This window comes from Chenopodium album, chromosome 23 (genome assembly GCF_948465745.1).
Source record: "Chenopodium album chromosome 23, dcCheAlbu1.1, whole genome shotgun sequence".
Lineage (NCBI taxonomy): Eukaryota > Viridiplantae > Streptophyta > Magnoliopsida > Caryophyllales > Amaranthaceae > Chenopodium > Chenopodium album.
Genome location: NC_137856.1, coordinates 7,481,817 through 7,502,196, shown reverse-complemented (window position 1 = coordinate 7,502,196; position 20,380 = coordinate 7,481,817). Strand labels below are relative to the sequence as shown.

Below are 20,380 nucleotides of genomic sequence, written 5' to 3'. Positions count from 1 at the left end.
ATTAACAAAGCTTCAAATTGAAGGTTGAAGAAAACAAAATTTGAAATTAATATATGGTGATCAACAATGGTGATGAAGGAATTAAATCAACAACGATGAATGAATTTAAGAAAAAGAAAAATAGAGGTGAGCGAAATTAGCTAGAAATTATGAATTGTAAGAGGAAGAGATGAAGGATCTCGATTTATGGTGATGAAAAATAGTGATGAAGAAATTAAATCAAAAACAAAATAGTGAATGAATTTAAGAGAGAGAAAAATAAAGGAGAGAGAAGATAGAGGAGAGAGAAATCATAAATTTAAAAAGTGTGAGGGAGGAGAAGAGAGGAGAGAGAAAATACTGAGAAATAATAATGTTGGTAGTGAATGTGATGACAAATTGTAATATATGTGGCATCTTATTTTTGGTGGTGCACACAGTTTTAACATGCACCATGGTGAATGTTAAAATTTGCGACTTTTTATTAAACCGGATTTTAACTATTTTAGTGAAAATTGGAAAAGAGAGGTTTGGCTCACACGTGTCTGTAAAAGAATAAAAAAATTTCTTATATTCTCTCTCCTCTTTATTCAACTGCTTCTCTTTCTTCTTCGATCTTTTATTCTCTCTCCTCTTCTTCTCATCTTATTTTGTTTTTTCTCTCTCCTCTTTTGGAGATTTTCATTTTCTCAGTTCGCTAGTTGAATTTCTCTCTCTGCGTTACTCAATTTTTTTTTCAATTTTGTTAATTTTTAGTATTTCTATTTTTAGGATTTTCGTCGTTTTGGATTTTTTGTAGTTTCCGCAATGGTGAAGAAGAATAGTTTGGTTTCTGGTGATGATCGATGATGTTGATGTTTCTGCTCTAGGTTAGTGTTTGTACTCATTATTGTAAATTTTTCGTCGCTTTGCTCAGTAAGATGGTCAGAAATGGTGGAATCGGCAATGGTTTCATTGCTATCGGCGTCACTAGCGGTGGTTCCGGCGGCGACTTTTGATTTGTTTGAGTGATTGTACTATTTTTTCATGACTATTGTTAATTTTGTGTTTATTTTTGTTGATGTTGATACTCTGTTTTGCATATGTAGCTTAATTACTTTTGTGAAGAAAAAAAAGGTCACCTTTGTGAAAAAAAAAGAGTCACTTTTGTGAAAAAAAGGGTCACTTTTGTGAAAAATATGGGTTACTTTTGTAGAAGAAAAAGAGTCACTTTTGTACGAAAAAGGGTTACTTTCCGCAAATTGTTCGATGTACAATAAAATTATTGTAAACCGGGGACATGCAAAAAAATTTGAATTTTCTTTGATTAACTTCTAACTCTTACTTAATCATTTAATAAACAAAAATCACCGGCTCACCACCATCCAACCACCATTTTCCCCTTCCCACTCACCTTCCACCCCGCTCTCTCTCCTCTTCCACCGCAACCACCAACACCAGCCATGTCCACCACCTTCTCTCTCCTCAACCAATCCTCCTCCATAACTCAACTCAAACAAATCCACGCCTAAAGACTGCACACAACCCCACTTCACCACCCTAAACACCTCCACTTTCTTCACAGCAGACTCTTGCACTTCTCTTCATCCTAGGGATGGCAATTTAATCCGAGTTCGATTCAAATCCGATCCAATCCGAAGGAAAAAATCCGATTTGAATTCGTTTAAAATTAGTCTTAATCCGAATCTGATAAAATAAATCCGAATTTGAATAGGATACGGATCGGACTTGGACCCTACGCAAAGTCCGATGGAGTTCGATCCGAGTTCAAATCTGAGAGTATGAACATATGCTTCATAACTTGGGACAATTGTTTGCTTGTTTTGTAGCAAAATTTTGTTATGTAACTAAGTTCATAATTTAAATATGTTATGTTTATATTTACTTGATATGACAATACAAATAATTATATGTGATATTATTTTATAGATTAAATTTATTTATTAAATAATTTGGTGTGTTAGAGGGTAATTAGAAGAAATTGGGTGAAATTAGTGTGTAATTAGGTAAACTAGATGAAGCACGTGAGATGCACGGTTTGTTTGAATTTTTCTAAGGAAATTTTGTCAAAAACTACCAATTAAAGTGCATGTTTTGAAAATAACTACCTTTTAAAACTTTTTTTTAAAAGAACTACCACAAAGTTGTAAAAAGTTTAAGTAGCACTACCACTTTAATAATTCCAACTAGAATATTCGGCATGTAGGTTCTACTTTTTACCTTTACCTCATAAAATCATCATCTAAATTGACTAAATTACCTTTCCTAAAGGTAAAAAGTGATAAAAAGTGAGACCTAAATACTGGAGATTTTAGCCAAAATTGTTAAAGTGGTAGTGCTAATTAAACTTTTTACATCTTTGTGGTAGTTCTTTTTAAAAAAAAATTTAATAGGTAGTTCTTTTCAAAATACGTGCTTTAATTGGTAGTTATTGACAAAATTTCCTTTTTCTAAATATTTTTTTATGTATTTATGTGCTAAAACTAGTTTTGGCCCCGTGCAATGCACGGATTTATAAACTACATGATATAATAATAGTCAATTATATTTTTTTGAGGAAAAATATAATAATAGTCAATTGAAATAGAGTTAATTGACATTAAATGACTTATGTAACATTAAATGACTTCTGTAATAATAGTCAATTTAGTTTATTAATGTCTATCCATTAAATTTTTTTAATAGAATTTTTTTTTTTTTTTTTTAAAAAAGTAAAGCATTTTGGAGGGAATTTTTTTCACAAAATCATGCCAAGTGTGCCCTCCGATGATTATATTAGTATATTGTATAGATTTGTTACATATTTAGATAAAATTCCTAAAATAAAAAGATAAAATTTTCTATTTAATTAAGTTAAACTAAAAAATATCATTTGCTAATTTTGCTTGCGTGGCATTTGAATTAATAAATTCTTATTTAATTGGCTACAACTACATTTATAATCTTACATGGCGCGTTAAGAAAATTAAATCCTACGTGGCTCTCTAAACCCCGGGAAAAAACTCCCCTTTATATATATACTAGTTTTGTGCCCCGTACGATGTCCGGGTTGTATATTAAATATTAAAATAAAATTATAATTCAAAATATTGGTTTAGTATCGAAAATAAAACTCTAAAAACAATTTTGTATCCTAAAATTCTATCCATTTTTAATTAATAATAAAATTCTAAACTAACTTTTTTAACGTACGAAATTAATATATATCTATCCAACACTACGCGACACTTGGTGAAAAGTTGGAACGCCAAATGTTGCTATCTCGTGGCCTAACTAAAATTTATTTTACTGAAAATAAAACTCTAAACTAACAATTTTATCCTAAAATTATATCCAAATTTGATTGAATATAGAATAGTACATTTACATTTTTAGATAAAATACTAAAATTATATCGAAGTCTATTTAAATCTATACAACGTAGCGCAACATTTGGCGAAAAGTTGAAATGCCAAGTGTCGCTATCTCATGACTTGGCTAAAAGTTTAGTTTTATATATTAATTATATGATATATTAGATTCCTAATATCAAAAGATAATATTTTATATTTAATTAATTTAAACTTAAAAATATCATTCCCCAATTTTGCTTGCGTGGTATTTGAATTAATTAATTCTAAAAGAAATTAATAATCTCTTATTTAATTGGTTACAACTAAAATTTATAATCTTACATGGCTGCGCTAAGAAATTTAATCCAACGTAGCTTTCTAAAACCTCGTGAAATATATATAAATGAGTAATTAGGTAAACAGGTTTCTTCTCGCAAAAAAATCAATGTGGTGGTTTTTTTTTAACCCAAAAGCTTTTAAAAGGGATTTTTTTTTTTTTTTTAATATTTTTTTCTACAAAATGATGCTTTTAAAAGATTTTTTTGACAAATTTTCCTATAAATTATAAAACACCTAATTTGTCAATACTATAGCCTTTTTTAAAAAAATACAAAAAAAATAATAGTTGCAAATTGTAGCAAAAACGTTTTATGAGTAATATTTTGAAAATTGACACTCTTTTTAATATTTTAACCAGAACTAATTTTTAAAGAATGATGTTATGCATTTTGGTATTGTTCGCGTATTTTGTTGGGTTGCGGAAAACTCCTTGTAAATAGGCAATTAAAAATTACAAATAGTTTTGTTGTCGAAAAACACAAAATTTGGGAGAGAGTGGAGATTTTTGGTATAATTTCCACCTAATTTGTTTCTAAAAATCTTGAATTCATGAATGTCGAAGAGATTCAACCTAATACTTTCGCTTAAGATCTATTTTTCTCTAAGCAAAACTTCAGAAAATGGTCAAATAGTGTAATAATTCCATCACAATTGTGAAAAATGAATGAAAATTGATAAAAGGTTAGCTAAGGAAATGCATGACGCTATCTATAAGTAATTTAGGCTAGAAAAAGGAGTTAATGTCAAATTGACAAGTTAGTGATACTTTTTGTTGTAATTTGCAATATTTATTTTTAAAAGGTGTAATTTGGATCATAAGCTAGGGATGGAGGAGGAAGATTAATGTCGATGACGACACGAAATAATCATATTTGGTTCATGTTAACCGACCCCACTTATGGGATTAAGGATTTGATTGATTGATTGATTTATAATTGGAAAATTTGGTACTTTAAGTGGCTATATTTGGCAAATTTTCCAAAGCTTTGGGTATTCAAGCTTTTTTTTTGGGGTACTCAAGCTTTGTGAGTGGAAAAGTTGTGGATCTCATTTCCAAAAGTAAAACGGTATTTTTTTTAACTGTTCGAGTACTAATTAAACTCAATAATCCAGCCGAGTTAAATAAAAACTTCCTCCGTTTTACTGGACCCGTTTTGACTTTTACAATATTCACCATTTCTCCTTTGATCATCTTTTGTGAATTATTTGTTAGGAAAAACATATTATGTGAAATCTTGTTAAACCATTTCAATAAGTATTATCATAATATATAAAATTTACTCGTATAAATTTTACTTATGGAAAATTCTAGTAATTGATGGTTAAAACTTTGAATTGGCAAGCATGATAATAAATAAAACATGTCAAATGAAAAAGAACAGTAGGAAGTGCTCCAACTTAGTACCTTTAGTTAAAAATAATAAAAATAATAATAAAAAAACTTAGTATCTTGGGTAAAAATTAAAAAAAAAAACTACATGCTTTGATAATAATTTTTATAGATGAACCAAATTGATCCTTGATTTTTTTTTTCTATTAATTATTTCTTTATAATATTTCATGTGTGTTAAATTTATTTTTAATTAGAAATTCAAAATTGTAGGTTATAATATTAAAATAAATTTCCCTCAAAAAAAAATATTAAAATAAATAACGATAGCAAGCTACTTAATTGAAATTATATGAAGATATGGGTTCGTTTGGCATCACTGTGGCTTTCTGTTTTTTGCTTTTTTGCTTTTAAAAGTATATTATATATGTCACATAATGAATCAAAAATTATTTAGACTTATTAAAATATGATAATTTTGAAAACTGACAACAGAAAAGTGGAAACAACTTTTTTCCTGTTTCCTTTTTTGGTTTTTAGTTTTCAAAAAAAAAAAGGAAACTGAAAACAAAAAACGATGCCAAACAAGTAATATGTCTGATTTCTTGTTTAAATGTATTATCAATTGAAAATTGAAAATAAAAATAAAAAATAAGTTTGGTATCGTTGTGGATGTCTGTTTTTTGGTTTTCAAACTCATATGATATATGTCATTTAATAAAACAAAAATTAGAGAACCTTATTAAAATCATGATAATTTTGAACACTGACAACAAAAAAGTGGAAACATTTATTTATTGTTTCCTGTTTTTGGTTTTTTGTTTAAAGAAAACAAAAATTGAAAACAAAAAACAATGCTAAACAAGCCAATTTTCAAGTTTTCTTTTCATCTTTTTGGTAATCGTTTTTTTACCAATTAGTACATTAACCCACTTTTCAACAAGATTAATTAAATGACTAAAAGATAATTTGTTATCATTCATCTTAATAATTGAGAATTATCTATCCAACAAACCACCTTACTATACAATATATATATTTCTTGTAAAATTTTGTACAGAAGCTAATGTGTCACTTAAATAAAAGGGGAGAGTAATCAACAAAATGCCAAGTCAATATGACATTTTTGTACTTGTAATTAAATCAACAATGGTAAAGCCTACATTAAATGTAAAACTAGTGTTTAGCTCGGGCGATGTTCCAATTCTGTACGTTAAATATTCTTCACTTCGTATTATAGTTTTTATGTATTATAATAATCTTAAATACTTTTATTATAGATTTAGTTGAAGAAAATAATTTGTAAAAAAAAAAACAAAAAAAAAAAAACACAAATTAAAAAAAAATAAAAAAAATAAAACAAAAACAAACTTGTGCCCTAAATTAACTATATTTGAGAAGAATGAATAAATAAGTAAAAGTATACGATGGTATGGTTTCTTATTTATTTTCTAATGGACCCAAGTTCAATTCTTGACATAAACATTTTTTAATTGACATGTACCAATTCTTTGGAAGAGATGGGTAACACGTGACGTGTATATTTGAAACGCCTTTTAATATATAAATAGTTGGTGGCCCGGGCGTTACCCCAAATCATTGCATTATATGTTTTATGTAAAAGATGAATTAAGCGAATTGTTAAACTATGGAATAAAATGAGATATATAGTATTTGTTTTAGATCTATGAACTTAAGCTACAAATTAAGCTAAGCCAATAGTTGGCCCATCCCTTTTTCACTCTTAAGAGGTTAAAAGCTGCACCTTGCAACATTTATAACATACTACTATGTCCTTGCTCAACATCATGTATATGGATGATAATTGTTTACCTTTTCACTCATGCATTGGTTGTTTAGACCAGCCTTTTATTAAACTCTATGCAATCTTCCTCTCCATATATAACAATATACACAAAATACTACAAAGTATATATAGCTACTCCATAATTAAAAACTTATTTAAAATGAGAATAAATAATTGACTACTCTATCGATGATTATGAACAATGTCAGTTACAACTATATTTTGGGCAATTCATTAAGACCATTGAATTATTTAGCGTAAATCAAGGTAAAAATTAATTTTTTTTTTTTGAATGGAGTAATGACTTGGTGGTAAAAATTGCTTTGTTATCACACTGACACACAATTACTTATGTGGCGCTTTTCAATTGATAGAGTGAAAAGGTTTGATGACATGGCAATTTGATGATGTGGCAAAATAAGAAAAATAAAGTGACACATGGCTGATTGAAACTCCTTGCCTTTGAGTTTTAATAATAATATTGATATAGATTATTGACTTAATTACATATTTACCACTTGTTTGCATGTTATATTTATCACGGTAATAGGGGTCAATTATGTTCACCTTACTTTAACTTATTTCAGGTCTAAAATAAGTTCAGTTCAGGAAAAACAAGTTCTGATAAATGTTGCTCAAGTTCAAATTACAACTAAAATAAGTTTTAATAAGGTCTAATAAGTTCAGATAAATATAGCTAAGTTCGGGTAAGTTTAGATAAATTCATATAAGTAAAAATTAGGTGAATAGAACACACACTAAATAAGGGTGAAGTTAAATTCAAAGTAATGGATAGAAGAAAATTGACCGATTCTACACAATCATGTACGATTCTGTTTGATCTAATAAGATCATGTATGCTCTAACAACAATCCTAATGAAAAAACAGGATCGTCTAATCTTGACTGATCTTACACAATCATGTACGATTCTGAACGATCTTGTACGATTTTAATGCGATCCCACTACGACCTCTGTGATTCAGTTTTCGAACCGAAACGTTTGACTTAAATTGGATCGTAGGATAAAATAATCCTGACCGATTCTACACATGCAATCATGTACGATTCTGTTTGATCTAACAAGATCTTGTATGCTCCAACAACAATCCCAATGAAAAAACAGGATCATCTTATCTTGACTGATTTTACACAATCAGGTACGATTTTAAACGATCTTGTATGATTCTAATGCGATCCTACTACGACCTCTGTGATTTTGTTTTCGATCCAAATCGTTTGACTTAAATTGGATCGTAGGATAAAACAATCCTGACCGATTCCACACCTGCAATCATGTACAATTTTGTTTGATCTAACAAGATCTTATATGCTCCAATAACAATCCCAATGAAAAAACAGGTTCATCTAATCTTGACTGATCTTACAAAATCACGTACAATTCTGAACAATCTTGTATGATGCTCATGGGATCCTACTACGACCTCTGTGATTTTGTTTTTGATCCGAATCGTTTGACTTAAATTGGATCGTAGGATAAAACAATCCTGACCGATTCTAGCTACACAATCATGTACGATGCTGTTTGATCTAAAAATATCTTGTATACTCTAACAACAATCCTAATGAAAAAACAGGATCGTCTGATCTTGACTGATCTTACACAATCATGTACGATCCCGAACGATCTTGTACGATTCTAATGCGATCCTACTACGACCTCTGTGATTCAGTTTTCGAACCGAATTGTTTGACTTAAATTGAATCGTAGGATAAAACAATCATGACCGATTCTACACATGCAATATATACGATTCTGTTTGATATAATAAGATCTTGTATGCCCCAACAACAATCCCAGTGAAAAAACAGGATTATCTGATCTTGACTGATCTTACACAATCATGTACGATTCTGAACGATCTTGTATGATTCTAATGCGATCCTACTACGACCTCTGTGATTTTGTTTTCAATCCAAATCGTTTGACTTAAATTGAATCGTAAGATAAAACAATCTTGATCGATTCCACACATGCAATCATGTACGATTCTGTTTGATCTAACAAGATCTTGTATGCTCCAACAACAATCACAATAAAAAACAGCATCATCTTATCTTGATTGATCTTACACACTCATGTACGATTCTGAACGACCTTGATGATTCTAATGCAATCCTACTAGGACCTCTGTGATTTTTTTTCGATCGGAATCATTTGACTTAAATTGGATTGTAGGATAAAACAATCCTGACCGATTCTACAAAAAAATGTACGATTCTGATTGATCTAACAAGATCTTGTATGCTCCAAAAACAATCCTAATGAAAAACCAGATCGTCTGATCTTAACTGATCTTACACAATCATGTACGATTCTGAACGATCCTGTATGATTCTAATGCGATCCTACTACGACCTCTGTGATTTTGTTTTCGATCTGAATCATTTGGCTTAAATTGGATCGTTGGATAAAACAATCCTGGCCGATTCTACACAATCATGTACGATTCTGTTTGATCTAACAAGATCTTGTATGCTCCAGTAACAATCCAATGAAAAAACAGGATTGTCGGATCTTGACTGATCTTACACAATCATGTATGATTTTGAATGATCTTGTACGATTCTAATACAATCCTACTACGCCCTTTGTGATTCAGTTTTCGAACCGAATCGTTTGACTTAAATTGGATCGTAGGATATAACAATTATGACCGATTCTACACATGCAATCATGTACGATTCTGTTTGATCTAACAAGATCTTGTATGCTTCAACAAAAATCCCAATGAAAAAACTAGATCATCTTATCTTGACTGATCTTACACAATCATGTACAATTCTGTACGATCTTGTATGATTCTAATGTGATCCTACTACGACCTCTGTGATTTTGTTTTCGATCCGAATCGTTTGACTTAAATTGGATCGTAGGATAAAACAACCCTAACCGATTCTACACAATCAAGTACGATTCTGTTTGATCTAACAAGATCTTGTATGCTCCAACAACAACCCTAATGAAAAAACGGGATCGTCTGATCTTGACTGATCTTACTCAATCATGTACGATTCTGAATAGGGATGGCAATATTAAGTGGATATCCACTAACCCGCTCCACCCGCAATAAATAAATGGACGAAAATCCGAATTAAATGGATGAGAAGCGGGTGATGGATGAAGCGGATGATGGATCGGATCGGATATGGATGATACTTTTTTCACCCGCTAACAATCCACCCACCCGTTTAACATATATTAATTTTTTAATCAAAGAATTTTAATAATAAAATATGAAATGTGCAAGAAAATTATATGTATTTTTTGTTGCAAATTAATTTTTCAAACAATATATTGTTATTGTTTCCTTTTTAATTAATAAAATTAATAAAACTATTGTACAAATAACCAAATATTAAAGTTTATGTGAGTTTTTTTTCAACTTTAATACTCATCCATTAGTCATCCGCTCCACCCGTTTCATCCGCGGATGATGGACGGATGGATATGGATGATGGGTGAAGCGGATGATGGATGGATGTGGATGGAGCGATTAGAGTAATGGATGGATGCGGGTGAAGCTCCACCCGATCCGAATCCGATCCATTGCCATCTCTAATTCTGAACGATCTTGTACGATTCTAATGCGATCCTACTACGACCTCTATGATTCAGTTTTCAAACCGAATCGTTTGAATTAAATTGGATCGTAGGATAAAACAATCCTGACTGAATCTACGCATGCAATCATGTACGATTCTATTTCATCTAATAAGATCATGTATGCTCCAACAACAATCCTAATGAAAAAACAGGATCGTCTAATCTTGACTGATCTTACACAATCATGTACGATTCTGAACGATCTTGTATGATTCTAATGCGATCCTATGACGACATCTGTGATTTTGTTTTCGATCCGAATTGTTTGACTTAAATTGGATCGTAGGATAAAACAATCCTGATCGATTCTACACATGCAATCATGTACGATTCTGTTTGATTTAACAAGATCTTGTATGCTCCAACAAAAATCCAAATGAAAAAACTAGATCATATGATCTAGACTGATCTTACACAATCATGTACGATTCTGAACGATCTTGTATGATTCTAATGCGATCCTACTACGACCTCTGTGATTTTAATTTCGATCCGAATCGTTTGACTTAAATTGGATCGTAGGATAAAACAACCCTGATCGATTCTACACAATCATGTACGATTCTGTTTGATCTAACAAGATCTTGTACGCTCCAACAACAAACCTAATGAAAAAACAGGATCGTCTGATCTTGACTGATCTTACTCAATCATGTACGATTCTGAACGATCTTGTACGATTCTAATGCGATCCTACTACGACCTCTGTGATTCAGTTTTCAAACCGAATCGTTTGACTTAAATTGAATCGTAGGATAAAACAATCCTGACCGATTCTACACATGCAATCATGTACGATTCCGTTTGATCTAACAAGATCTTGTATGCTCCAACAACAATCCTAATGAATAACAGGATTTCTGATCTTGACTGATCTTACACAATCATGTACTATTCTGAACGATCTTGTACGATTCTAATGCGATCCTACTACGACCTATGTGATTCAGTTTTCGATCCGAATCGTTTGACTTAAATTGGATCGTAGGATAAAACAATCCTGACCAATTCTACACAATCATGCACCATTCTGTTTGATCTTACAAGATCTTGTATGCTCCAACAACAATCCCAATATAAAAACATGATCGTCTGATCTTGACTGATCTTACACAATCATGTAGGATTTTGAACGATCTTGTACTATTCTGATACGATCCTATTGCCTCTGTTATTCTGCTTTCGATCTGAATTGTTTGAATGAAATTGGATTGTACTATCCTACGATCTGGATAGCGATTCTAACAACATTGTATTGAAAATATATAATTGTTTTAGATTTTTAAACCATTGTGAAAGCCTTTTTTTTTAATGATTTTCAATAATAAATATATTTTTGGAAATTTTTTCAAGAACTACCAATTAAAGAACGTGTTTTGAAAACTATCAATTAATGTTATTTTTAAAAAAAAGAACTACCACAAAATTGTAAAAAATTTAAGTAGTACTACCACTCTAATAATTCCAACTAGAATATTCTGCATGTAAATTCCACTTTTTACCTTTACCTCATAAAATCACCATCTTAATGGACTAATTTATCCTTCATAAGGTAAAAAGTGATAAAAAGTGAGACCTAAATGCTGAAAATTCTAGCCAAAATGGTTAGAGTGGTAGTGCTACTTAAACTTTTTACAACTTTGTGGTAGTTCTGTTAAAAAAAATTTAATAGGTAGGGTTTTCAAAACACGTGCTTTAATTGGTAGTTGTTGACAAAATTTCCTATTTTTTTCAGCGCGTTTTTTGTGTGGCTGGCCATACCATGAGGCCAGTTGACACACACCAAAACATAAAACAAGTAACCCCTGACCGATTGAGTAACCCCCGACTGAGGACCGACCGAATAACTCATTACCAAGTAACCCATGGCCGACCGAGTAACCCCGTACCAAGTAATCCCTGATTGAGTAACCCCTGAATAAGTAATTAAACCCGGCCATATATGAAACTTTGCTTAGAAATTAGTTTTTAAGTAATTTTCTTATCAATTTTTTTCTATTTATTGAAACTCACTTATAAAAATGTTAGCCCACTTGAAATTTTAAATAATAATTTCGTATATAATAATATGTGTGTTTCCATACAATCTATAGATTCGTTGTTGGTAGAGGTGAAAGTTTGGTATTCGGTTTGGATTTTACAACAAACCGAATCCAAATCGAATTAATTCGGTTTTGGATTTTTGAAATTCAATATGGATTCAATCCAATCCAAGCCAATGCAAACCAAAATAATTTGGTTTTGGAAATTGAATCCAAACCGAACTGAATTTCAAGCAAAATAAAAACCTAACAAGTAAATCCATATACCACCGTTCGAAAGTCAAGCAAAATTAAAACCAAAAGACAAGGAAATCTATATACCATCGTTCGAAAGTCAAGCAAAATCAAAACCAAACAAGCAAATTAAATTTATATACCACTGTTCGAAATTCAAGCAAAATCAAAACATAACAATCAAATCCATACACCGCAATTCGAAATTATATTCAAACAAAATAAAAACCTAACAAGCAAGGGACCGTTGGAGAAGAGTGAGAGCAGACGAGCGGTGGTGAGGGACGGTTGTTAGAGAAGAGTGAGAGCGGTTGAGCAGTGGTGGTGGTCACAAGGGCAATGACTTAGTAAGGAAAGAGGGGAAAAAGATAAGGATGTTGGCCTGTTGGCGCAAGGAAAGAGTAGTGAGGGATGAGCAGTGGTGAGGCCTAAGGGGCAAGTGGTGGACATTGGATGGTCACTAAGTGAGAAAAGGGCGGAAAAATTAGGGTTGTCGCAACTAAGAAATCAAGAAAGAGTGAGGAAGGCTGAAAGGGAAAAGAGGGAAAAGGAAATAGGGTTTAGGTTTATCTATGAAGGAAAATATGGGCTGCGGTATTGGGTTACATATTAATCTGGTTTGAAAATTCGGTTTTCGGTTTTTGAAAGCCCAAAATCAAACCGATCCAAAATCCATATTTGTTTTAAATCCCAAATCGATCCAAACCGAATTATTTAAATAAATCCATCACTTAGATAAATCACTTTATTTTTATTGTTTAAATAACTTTAATTGATTAATTAGTGTTTAGTGTTGTTTGATCACTATAAACAAACTTTTATTCAATTATTTCACATAGTATTCTTGCGTTAATTAAAGAATATAATTGAATAACTAATTGTTGTTTGATCACTTAAGACAAGGCGAATATTGTTTATTTTGTTCTTTTTATCACGAATTTGAATTAAATAAGAATAACGACATTCGTTGCAATGTAATCTTTATGCGATCAATGTTTGTAAATAAAATCAACTAACTTTAGTTTTAGGTGTCACGTTGCATATATTGTTTGGTGATGAAATAATTGTGAAAAAGGAAGACCTAGTAGAGGCCGCACTAGGGCTAGTATAGTGATTCCTCCCTAAAAGGAATGTTATTTTAGTACCCTCGCTCCCGAATTCATTTCTTGTACACGTAGACCAGTTTGAGCATGGGTAAACTTATGATTCATGCTAAATGTCCCTTAAACCCTACTTGGGAGAAAGTCATGAACGAGGTTTATGAGTTTTCCTAAAACTCATTGGCGACTCCTTACTAGTTTCTTACAAAAAAAATAATGATAGGATCAACTCTAATTCAAGGTCCCCCAAATAGTCAGGAATTCAATTCCTGATACACCATAACAAGTGTAAAGTCCTAGGCTTTTAAAGGGCCATGAGCATAGAGGAGAAGGATCCCCTAAGATAGGCACACCTCCTTACAAAACCAAACCTATTAACAATCAAAAACCGGCTCGAATCCTATTTTAGTAAACCCAAAACTGAACAGATCCGAATAATGTTAAACGTATAAGAACCGAACTGAAATAAAATTGAACCGAAAACGAACCGAACCGTTTCTAACCCAAAACCATGTGAACCGAGATTAGAACCGTTTACACCGAACTGTTAACAAATCGCAACCCATTTGCTTTGAACCGTTTACTACCAAAACCGTTTATAACCCAAACCGAATTAAAACTGCTCAAGAATAAATCGAACAGATTCCAACCCATAAGGCACTTAAACCGATTTCAAACCGATACGTTTTCAAACCGAACTGAAACCGAACCGTCAAACCGTTTTGACAATACTAGTGGTGAGGCCTAAGGGGCGAGTGGTGGACAGTGGACGGCCACTAAGTGAGAAAAGGGCAAAAAAAAAATTAGGGTTGCCGCAACTAAGAAATTAAGAAATAGTGAGGAAGGCTGAAAGGGAAAAGAGGGAAAAGGAAATAGGGTTCGCTTTTCGGTTTTTAGAAGTCCAAAATCGAAACCAATCCGCAATCCATATTTATATTAAATCCCAAATCGATGCAAACCGAATTTCAAAAATAAAAAAAAATAACAAAACAAAATCCGAACTGAATTGTTAATTTGGATCGGTTCGGTTTGTGATTTTAATCCATATGACTTTCACCCCTAATTGTTGGTAGCAAAGCTTTAGCTTGGGAAATATTCTACTCAGGCCAAACAGATGAAAATGGTTTTCAATCTAATATTGGATGGAGCTCCATTTTTTGTAATAATAAATTTGTTTTCAACTTAAGAAAACAAATTTCATCACTTTACAAGCCTAACAAAGGAAAATACAAATAAAATTTCAACTACAATAAAATTTTCCTCGACCAAATAGCATATAAGAACTTAAGCTAATACCTTTGCATTAAGAGATGCAAACAATTAATCTAACATCTACAAATCAAGGCTGACTACTAGGCAATTTGATGAGAACAGAATGCTCTGGTTTGTGGTCACACTCGAAATCTAGATGCACGAATGCTCGCTCAACTTCTGGGAGCTTCTCAATCTTAATCTGCAATGACTCTCCAATTGCATGAGCTTCTTTTAAAGGCAAGTCTTCTGGTAGCTCAATGTCAACCTGTTTCAAGTCACAACCATTTAAGTTTAAACATAACAGTTTAACTCTATTTTAAATCTATTTTAAACATTCGAGTATGTGACAGAAGTTGAGACTAACCTCAACAAAGTATAGAACACCAAAGGTATATGCTCGAACCGTATCAACACGCTTGATTTGAGCATGATGTTGTATGACTAGGTAGGTCAGTTTCTGCAAGACTTCCGGAGGAGCTGCTTGTCCAACCAGAGAAACTGCATAAAATGAAAGGACGAGTTTATAAATTGAATAGCACAAATTTCTTTACTTAAATAGCCACTGCAAAGATGCAAATGCTTTTGCCAAAACGCTTAGAAAATGCATATTTAGTGGCGAAGCTAGCAATCTTTTTATGTAAGTTTAAATCAATTAAAACAATCTACCGATTCCAACAATTACACAACCTGCATTTTCAAAAACGGTTCCAGACCAATTTGAAATTGTGTATATAGCCAGAGCAATAGCACCAATAGGATCAATCCACCAATAAAATTTGTCGCCGAGAACTGCAGCTATTAATCCCACAACATTTGTCACCACATCAAAGTAGTGATCCTGTCAATTGGTAAAAACAGAAGCAAGTCATTATAATTGCATATGATGATCTTTTTTAAAGCAATAATGCTCTACAAAAATGCTTCTGTGTTTTTATAGAAAAATTCTGATCTTAAGACTCAAATGGATACCTTTGCATATGCACGAACGATCCGGTTCCCTGAGCTTTTGCAATAAAGCCAAAGTGCGAATTTTACAGTTGTGGCAGTAAGCATGATAGAGTATAGCCAGATAAGCTGCTCATGCGTCATCTTTGGAGAAGGTTCATTTCTTATCAATTGTTCCACAGCTTCAATGAGCACCTGAAACCCTGCATCAAAATTGTTTTTTAGTGAGTCAAGAGTGATTTTACTCGTGTTACAATAAATAAAAAACCGGTATTGCAACATTTTATCCATCTGCAAGTTCAAAGATTACCAAGCGTGGCCATGACAGCTGCAAAAATTACAATTCCCACAGGTTGAACCCTTAGTTTGCCTATAGGGTACTGGTAAATATTGATGTTCTTCATCGACAAATGCGTGAACCATAGAATTCCACCAGCCATGAGATCTAACAAGGAGTCAAGTGTTGAGGCTGCTATAGCTATAGACCCACTCCTTATAGTTGCATATATCTGCATTTTAAGCAAGCACACATGAAATAAGATGCTTATGTAACTAGGTAATGTTGATGCTAAGCTCTATCAAAAATTAATGTTGACTTGATATAGCATAATAACCTTTAATGCTAGCAGCACAACATTGGCTCCATTTGATATGTTCATTGCTCTCTCGTGTTGTACTTGTTCTCGTCTTTCTTCTTCTTCTTCTTCATTGATGTCAGGAGGTACATCTAGAGCATCAACCTCCTCAAATGATTTTAAAGTTGAAACTTGCCTCTCATAGTATACCTTCTCCGCTACAATGACACAAGACAAAGTACAAGATGGTAAATTCAAGAAGACTGAATCTCCTATACATTATTAAATCTGACAGACTTCAGAATTTGTCAAACAAGAACAAAGTACAGTTTAACCTTCCCAATTTTCCAATTAAGTTCAACATTTAAGGAAAAGATTTAGGAAAATATTCGTAAGATATATTTACTATACATCAAAGTTTCAACCAAATATTTAGGAGATTCAAACATGGCTCTATAGTCTAATAGTCTAAATGTAGGTCTGATCCTTCGTACTTAACAATAAACAATGTACAGCAAACCAATAATTAAGTACTCTGCGTCCTTTTGCACCCAAAAAAAAAAAATCAATGCAAGTTATCTCAATGCTAGTAAAATAAAATCTCTCAATCCCTTATTATAAATAGATAAGTAAAGTACCTTCGATTAAGCCGGATGTATTGGAAAGGTCTAGATCAAAAGGGGACTCAGGATCCATGGCCAACTGAACCTTGTGAGGCAACTTAGAGAAGAAATCGTTCTTAAGACTCGTAAAAGAGTATTGTCGACAACATACATCACCTCTTCCACTCCCATTGCTAACCATGTGTTCTTGCTCATTTGACATGCCCAACAATAATGGTTTTTTGGCATCATAATCCTCCAATACACCACCTCCTTCCATATTTCTTTGACTCAACTAAAAGTATATGTCAAAACAACCAATTTCAAAACTTCCTACTCACTTTACCAACCTCAATGAGCTCACTAGCGAAAATAACAATACATACATACAGGAGAATAAGCTCGATAATCGAGCAGCGAATGAATTATCCTTGAAGTGGTGTTAGTTGCAGCTAGCATATCATTGAGACATGCATGAATAGCCCATTCCTAAGATAAAAATATATAACATAAAGTTTTCAGAACCACCCCACAACTTTTTTTTCTTTTATCATATGAATGACAAAAAAACTAGAACAGGAACAAATAGAAAATGTACGAATAACAAAGAGTCAAATTTGCATAACAACAACCACCACAAAAAAAATGACGATAATTGACACAAAACGAATATAATATGAGTAACAACCGTAAAATGAATGAACTCAAAAGAAAGTAACAAAATTTGGATAAAATTACAAAAAAATTATGTATGTTTCAACAGATTTTTGTGGGTTTTTTTGGAGTACAATTTTGGTTTTAAATACACCTAAGATCTGTTTTTGCGTTGGTATGTGGCTATTGAATATTGATGAAAATATGTAGGACTTGCAGGGTTAAGTAATAAAATTTGACCGTTTCTTTGTTTGCATAGAAAGTTTAGGACAAAAGGTTAAAGATAATTATAATTATTGTCACCAAATCTAGGAAATTTGTCCTTAAATGATTTTCTATATTCAGAAATTACTCCTAAAAGATTCGCGGTGTATTGTGTAAATATGTTAGTTACTCTTAACTATATTTAAGCTCATTTTGTCTTTTTGTATGACTAAAAATTTAGACTATTCTTTCTTCAAAGCAAATATGTATAAATATAGGCTTTGTGATATAAATGTATTTATTTACATCAATAATTGATTTGTAAGCTTTATTTTGTATATAATTTTAATGATTTAAGGTATTTTGCCCTTTTGGTCAATATAGATCAAGTTTATCTCGAGGGGTTTATACAATTATTACTAAATATTGTTGTAGAATATGAGAAATTGAAGTTAGGAGAGTGAGCAGTGTGGAGTAATCACCCGTAATAAATGAGGCCTTGGGGCTTGAAGAGGTGTAACATGGGGCGTTAGCAACGACGGAAGGGATGCGGAATAGAGTTGGCAATTCCGTGGCAACTAGATTTGAAGTGACATATGAGGGATCGAGCTACCTAGAAAGGGTAGTACAACTTAACGAGAACGGTACTAATCTACGAGAGTCGTCTCCATCTAGGGCTTGCAATCCCTGACCCGATCCAATAATCCGACCCAAAGTTACTAAGAGAAACCCAAACCCGACCTGAACCGAACCCGAACAATTCAAATTCGACCCGATTTGACCCAAATATCATATTTTTTAATAATATTAAATTATACACTATTTAGATACTTTTTAAGCATGATCCAAAATCGATCTGAATTCTAACCCAAACTCGACCTTCTGACCCGTGTTGCCACCCCTATCTCCATCTCTTTTCCTCTCCACTTATCTTTAAATTAGAACACCTAATCGAACAAGTAAATCAAGCTCCTTACCTCTCACGTACAAGATCATATGAAGGGATTGGGTGTGGTAGTCAGGGGAAGAGAAGGGAGGAGCAAAGGTGATGTAGTGATATGTGATGGTGCAAAACGATGGGGCAAAATGGGCAAAAGCATCATGCGGTGGTCAATTGATAAGATCCAAATTTAGCAATTATACAAGATAACTTCTGCTTCTGCAATACTATTTTGACGCATTCGTAAAAATGTTTGCTAGATGACGCTTACCTAGAGGCACCCATTTGAATAAAATTACAAATTACAATTCAATAATATAATCTCAAAAAGCTCTGACTTTCATAAAAGTAATACAGTTTAAAATTTACTTGAATTGAACAAAATCCAACTTTTAAGCATGAACATAATTAACAATAACAATAAACGCCACAAAATTATACTACGTATATACATATAAATGGATGACAAAGTTAAATAGTGTCGTAATCAAATCTCCTTTTATTAGTTCCAAAAGACACATGACGAGTGTACACAATCACATATTGATGTGGGATAGAAAGCACAAAGTATTGCACCAAAGTCCTTGTATTATGTTAACCAAGGAACTACACCATACATGACTATTCTTTAAGCATGAACATAAAACTATATGATATAATAGACACCACAAAATTTTGAGTACATAGAAGTGAATGACAAAGGTACATAATATCATAAATGTAATCAAAGCTTGGGATCAAACATGCTTTTATTAGTTATTAAAGAACAGATGGCACATAAAAGGTGTAAACAATCAAATATTGATGTGAGATAGAAAGTACTTTGTACAAAGTATTGCATTAAAGTATTTTGTTAACCAGTGAAGTACATGACTATTAATTTTAAACAACGGGAGTACTAAGCAGTAGCGTCGTACTCCAACATATCGACTGTGTACAAAACAGGAATGGCATTTATATAACAAATCAAATTTCATCAGCCATGTGGGGTGGTACCACTCTAAACAATGCAAATACCACTTGTAAACAATCAGTCACATTTCCATACAATACCATTGATATTAGCAACAGACCAACAGTCAATGGTCCTGTCAAATGTTTGGTTATAAACCTGTCAATCTATCTTAATTTTCTGTTTTGCAGAGATGATAAGGTTGGTATATGTCCTAAAACAAGCACTGTATTTTGATTAAGCTTTGCAATCTTCTTCATTGAAAAATCAAAGAAATTACAATACACTACAACCACATAGAAGGCGATATAGACATCAGGGCGAAAAAAGACAAGGGTGTGCATTCAGACCAAATTTCATAAACAATACTCTTGGAGGCAAAAATAACATGAGGAAAAAAGGACAAGTAAAAAGAAGAGATTTTGTAACCTAAGACTAGGTAAGCAACTTTCTCTGCTAAATGG

General features: G+C 32.3%; 1 protein-coding gene across 1 annotated transcript; it reads right to left on the bottom strand.

Annotated features, from left to right (window-relative positions):
• Positions 1-14,903: 14,903 nt before the first annotated feature.
• LOC145606806 (metal tolerance protein 4-like) lies at positions 14,904-17,820 on the bottom strand. Its single transcript, XM_081662637.1, has 7 exons — positions 17,203-17,820; positions 16,604-16,782; positions 16,300-16,498; positions 16,014-16,192; positions 15,732-15,882; positions 15,409-15,542; positions 14,904-15,309 (listed from the first exon to the last, which is right to left on the bottom strand). Exons 1-7 carry the CDS (start codon positions 17,444-17,446, stop codon positions 15,130-15,132), a joined length of 1,266 nt encoding a protein of 421 aa, XP_081518763.1. The 5' UTR covers positions 17,447-17,820; the 3' UTR covers positions 14,904-15,129.
• Between the last annotated feature and the right edge of the window lie 2,560 nt (positions 17,821-20,380).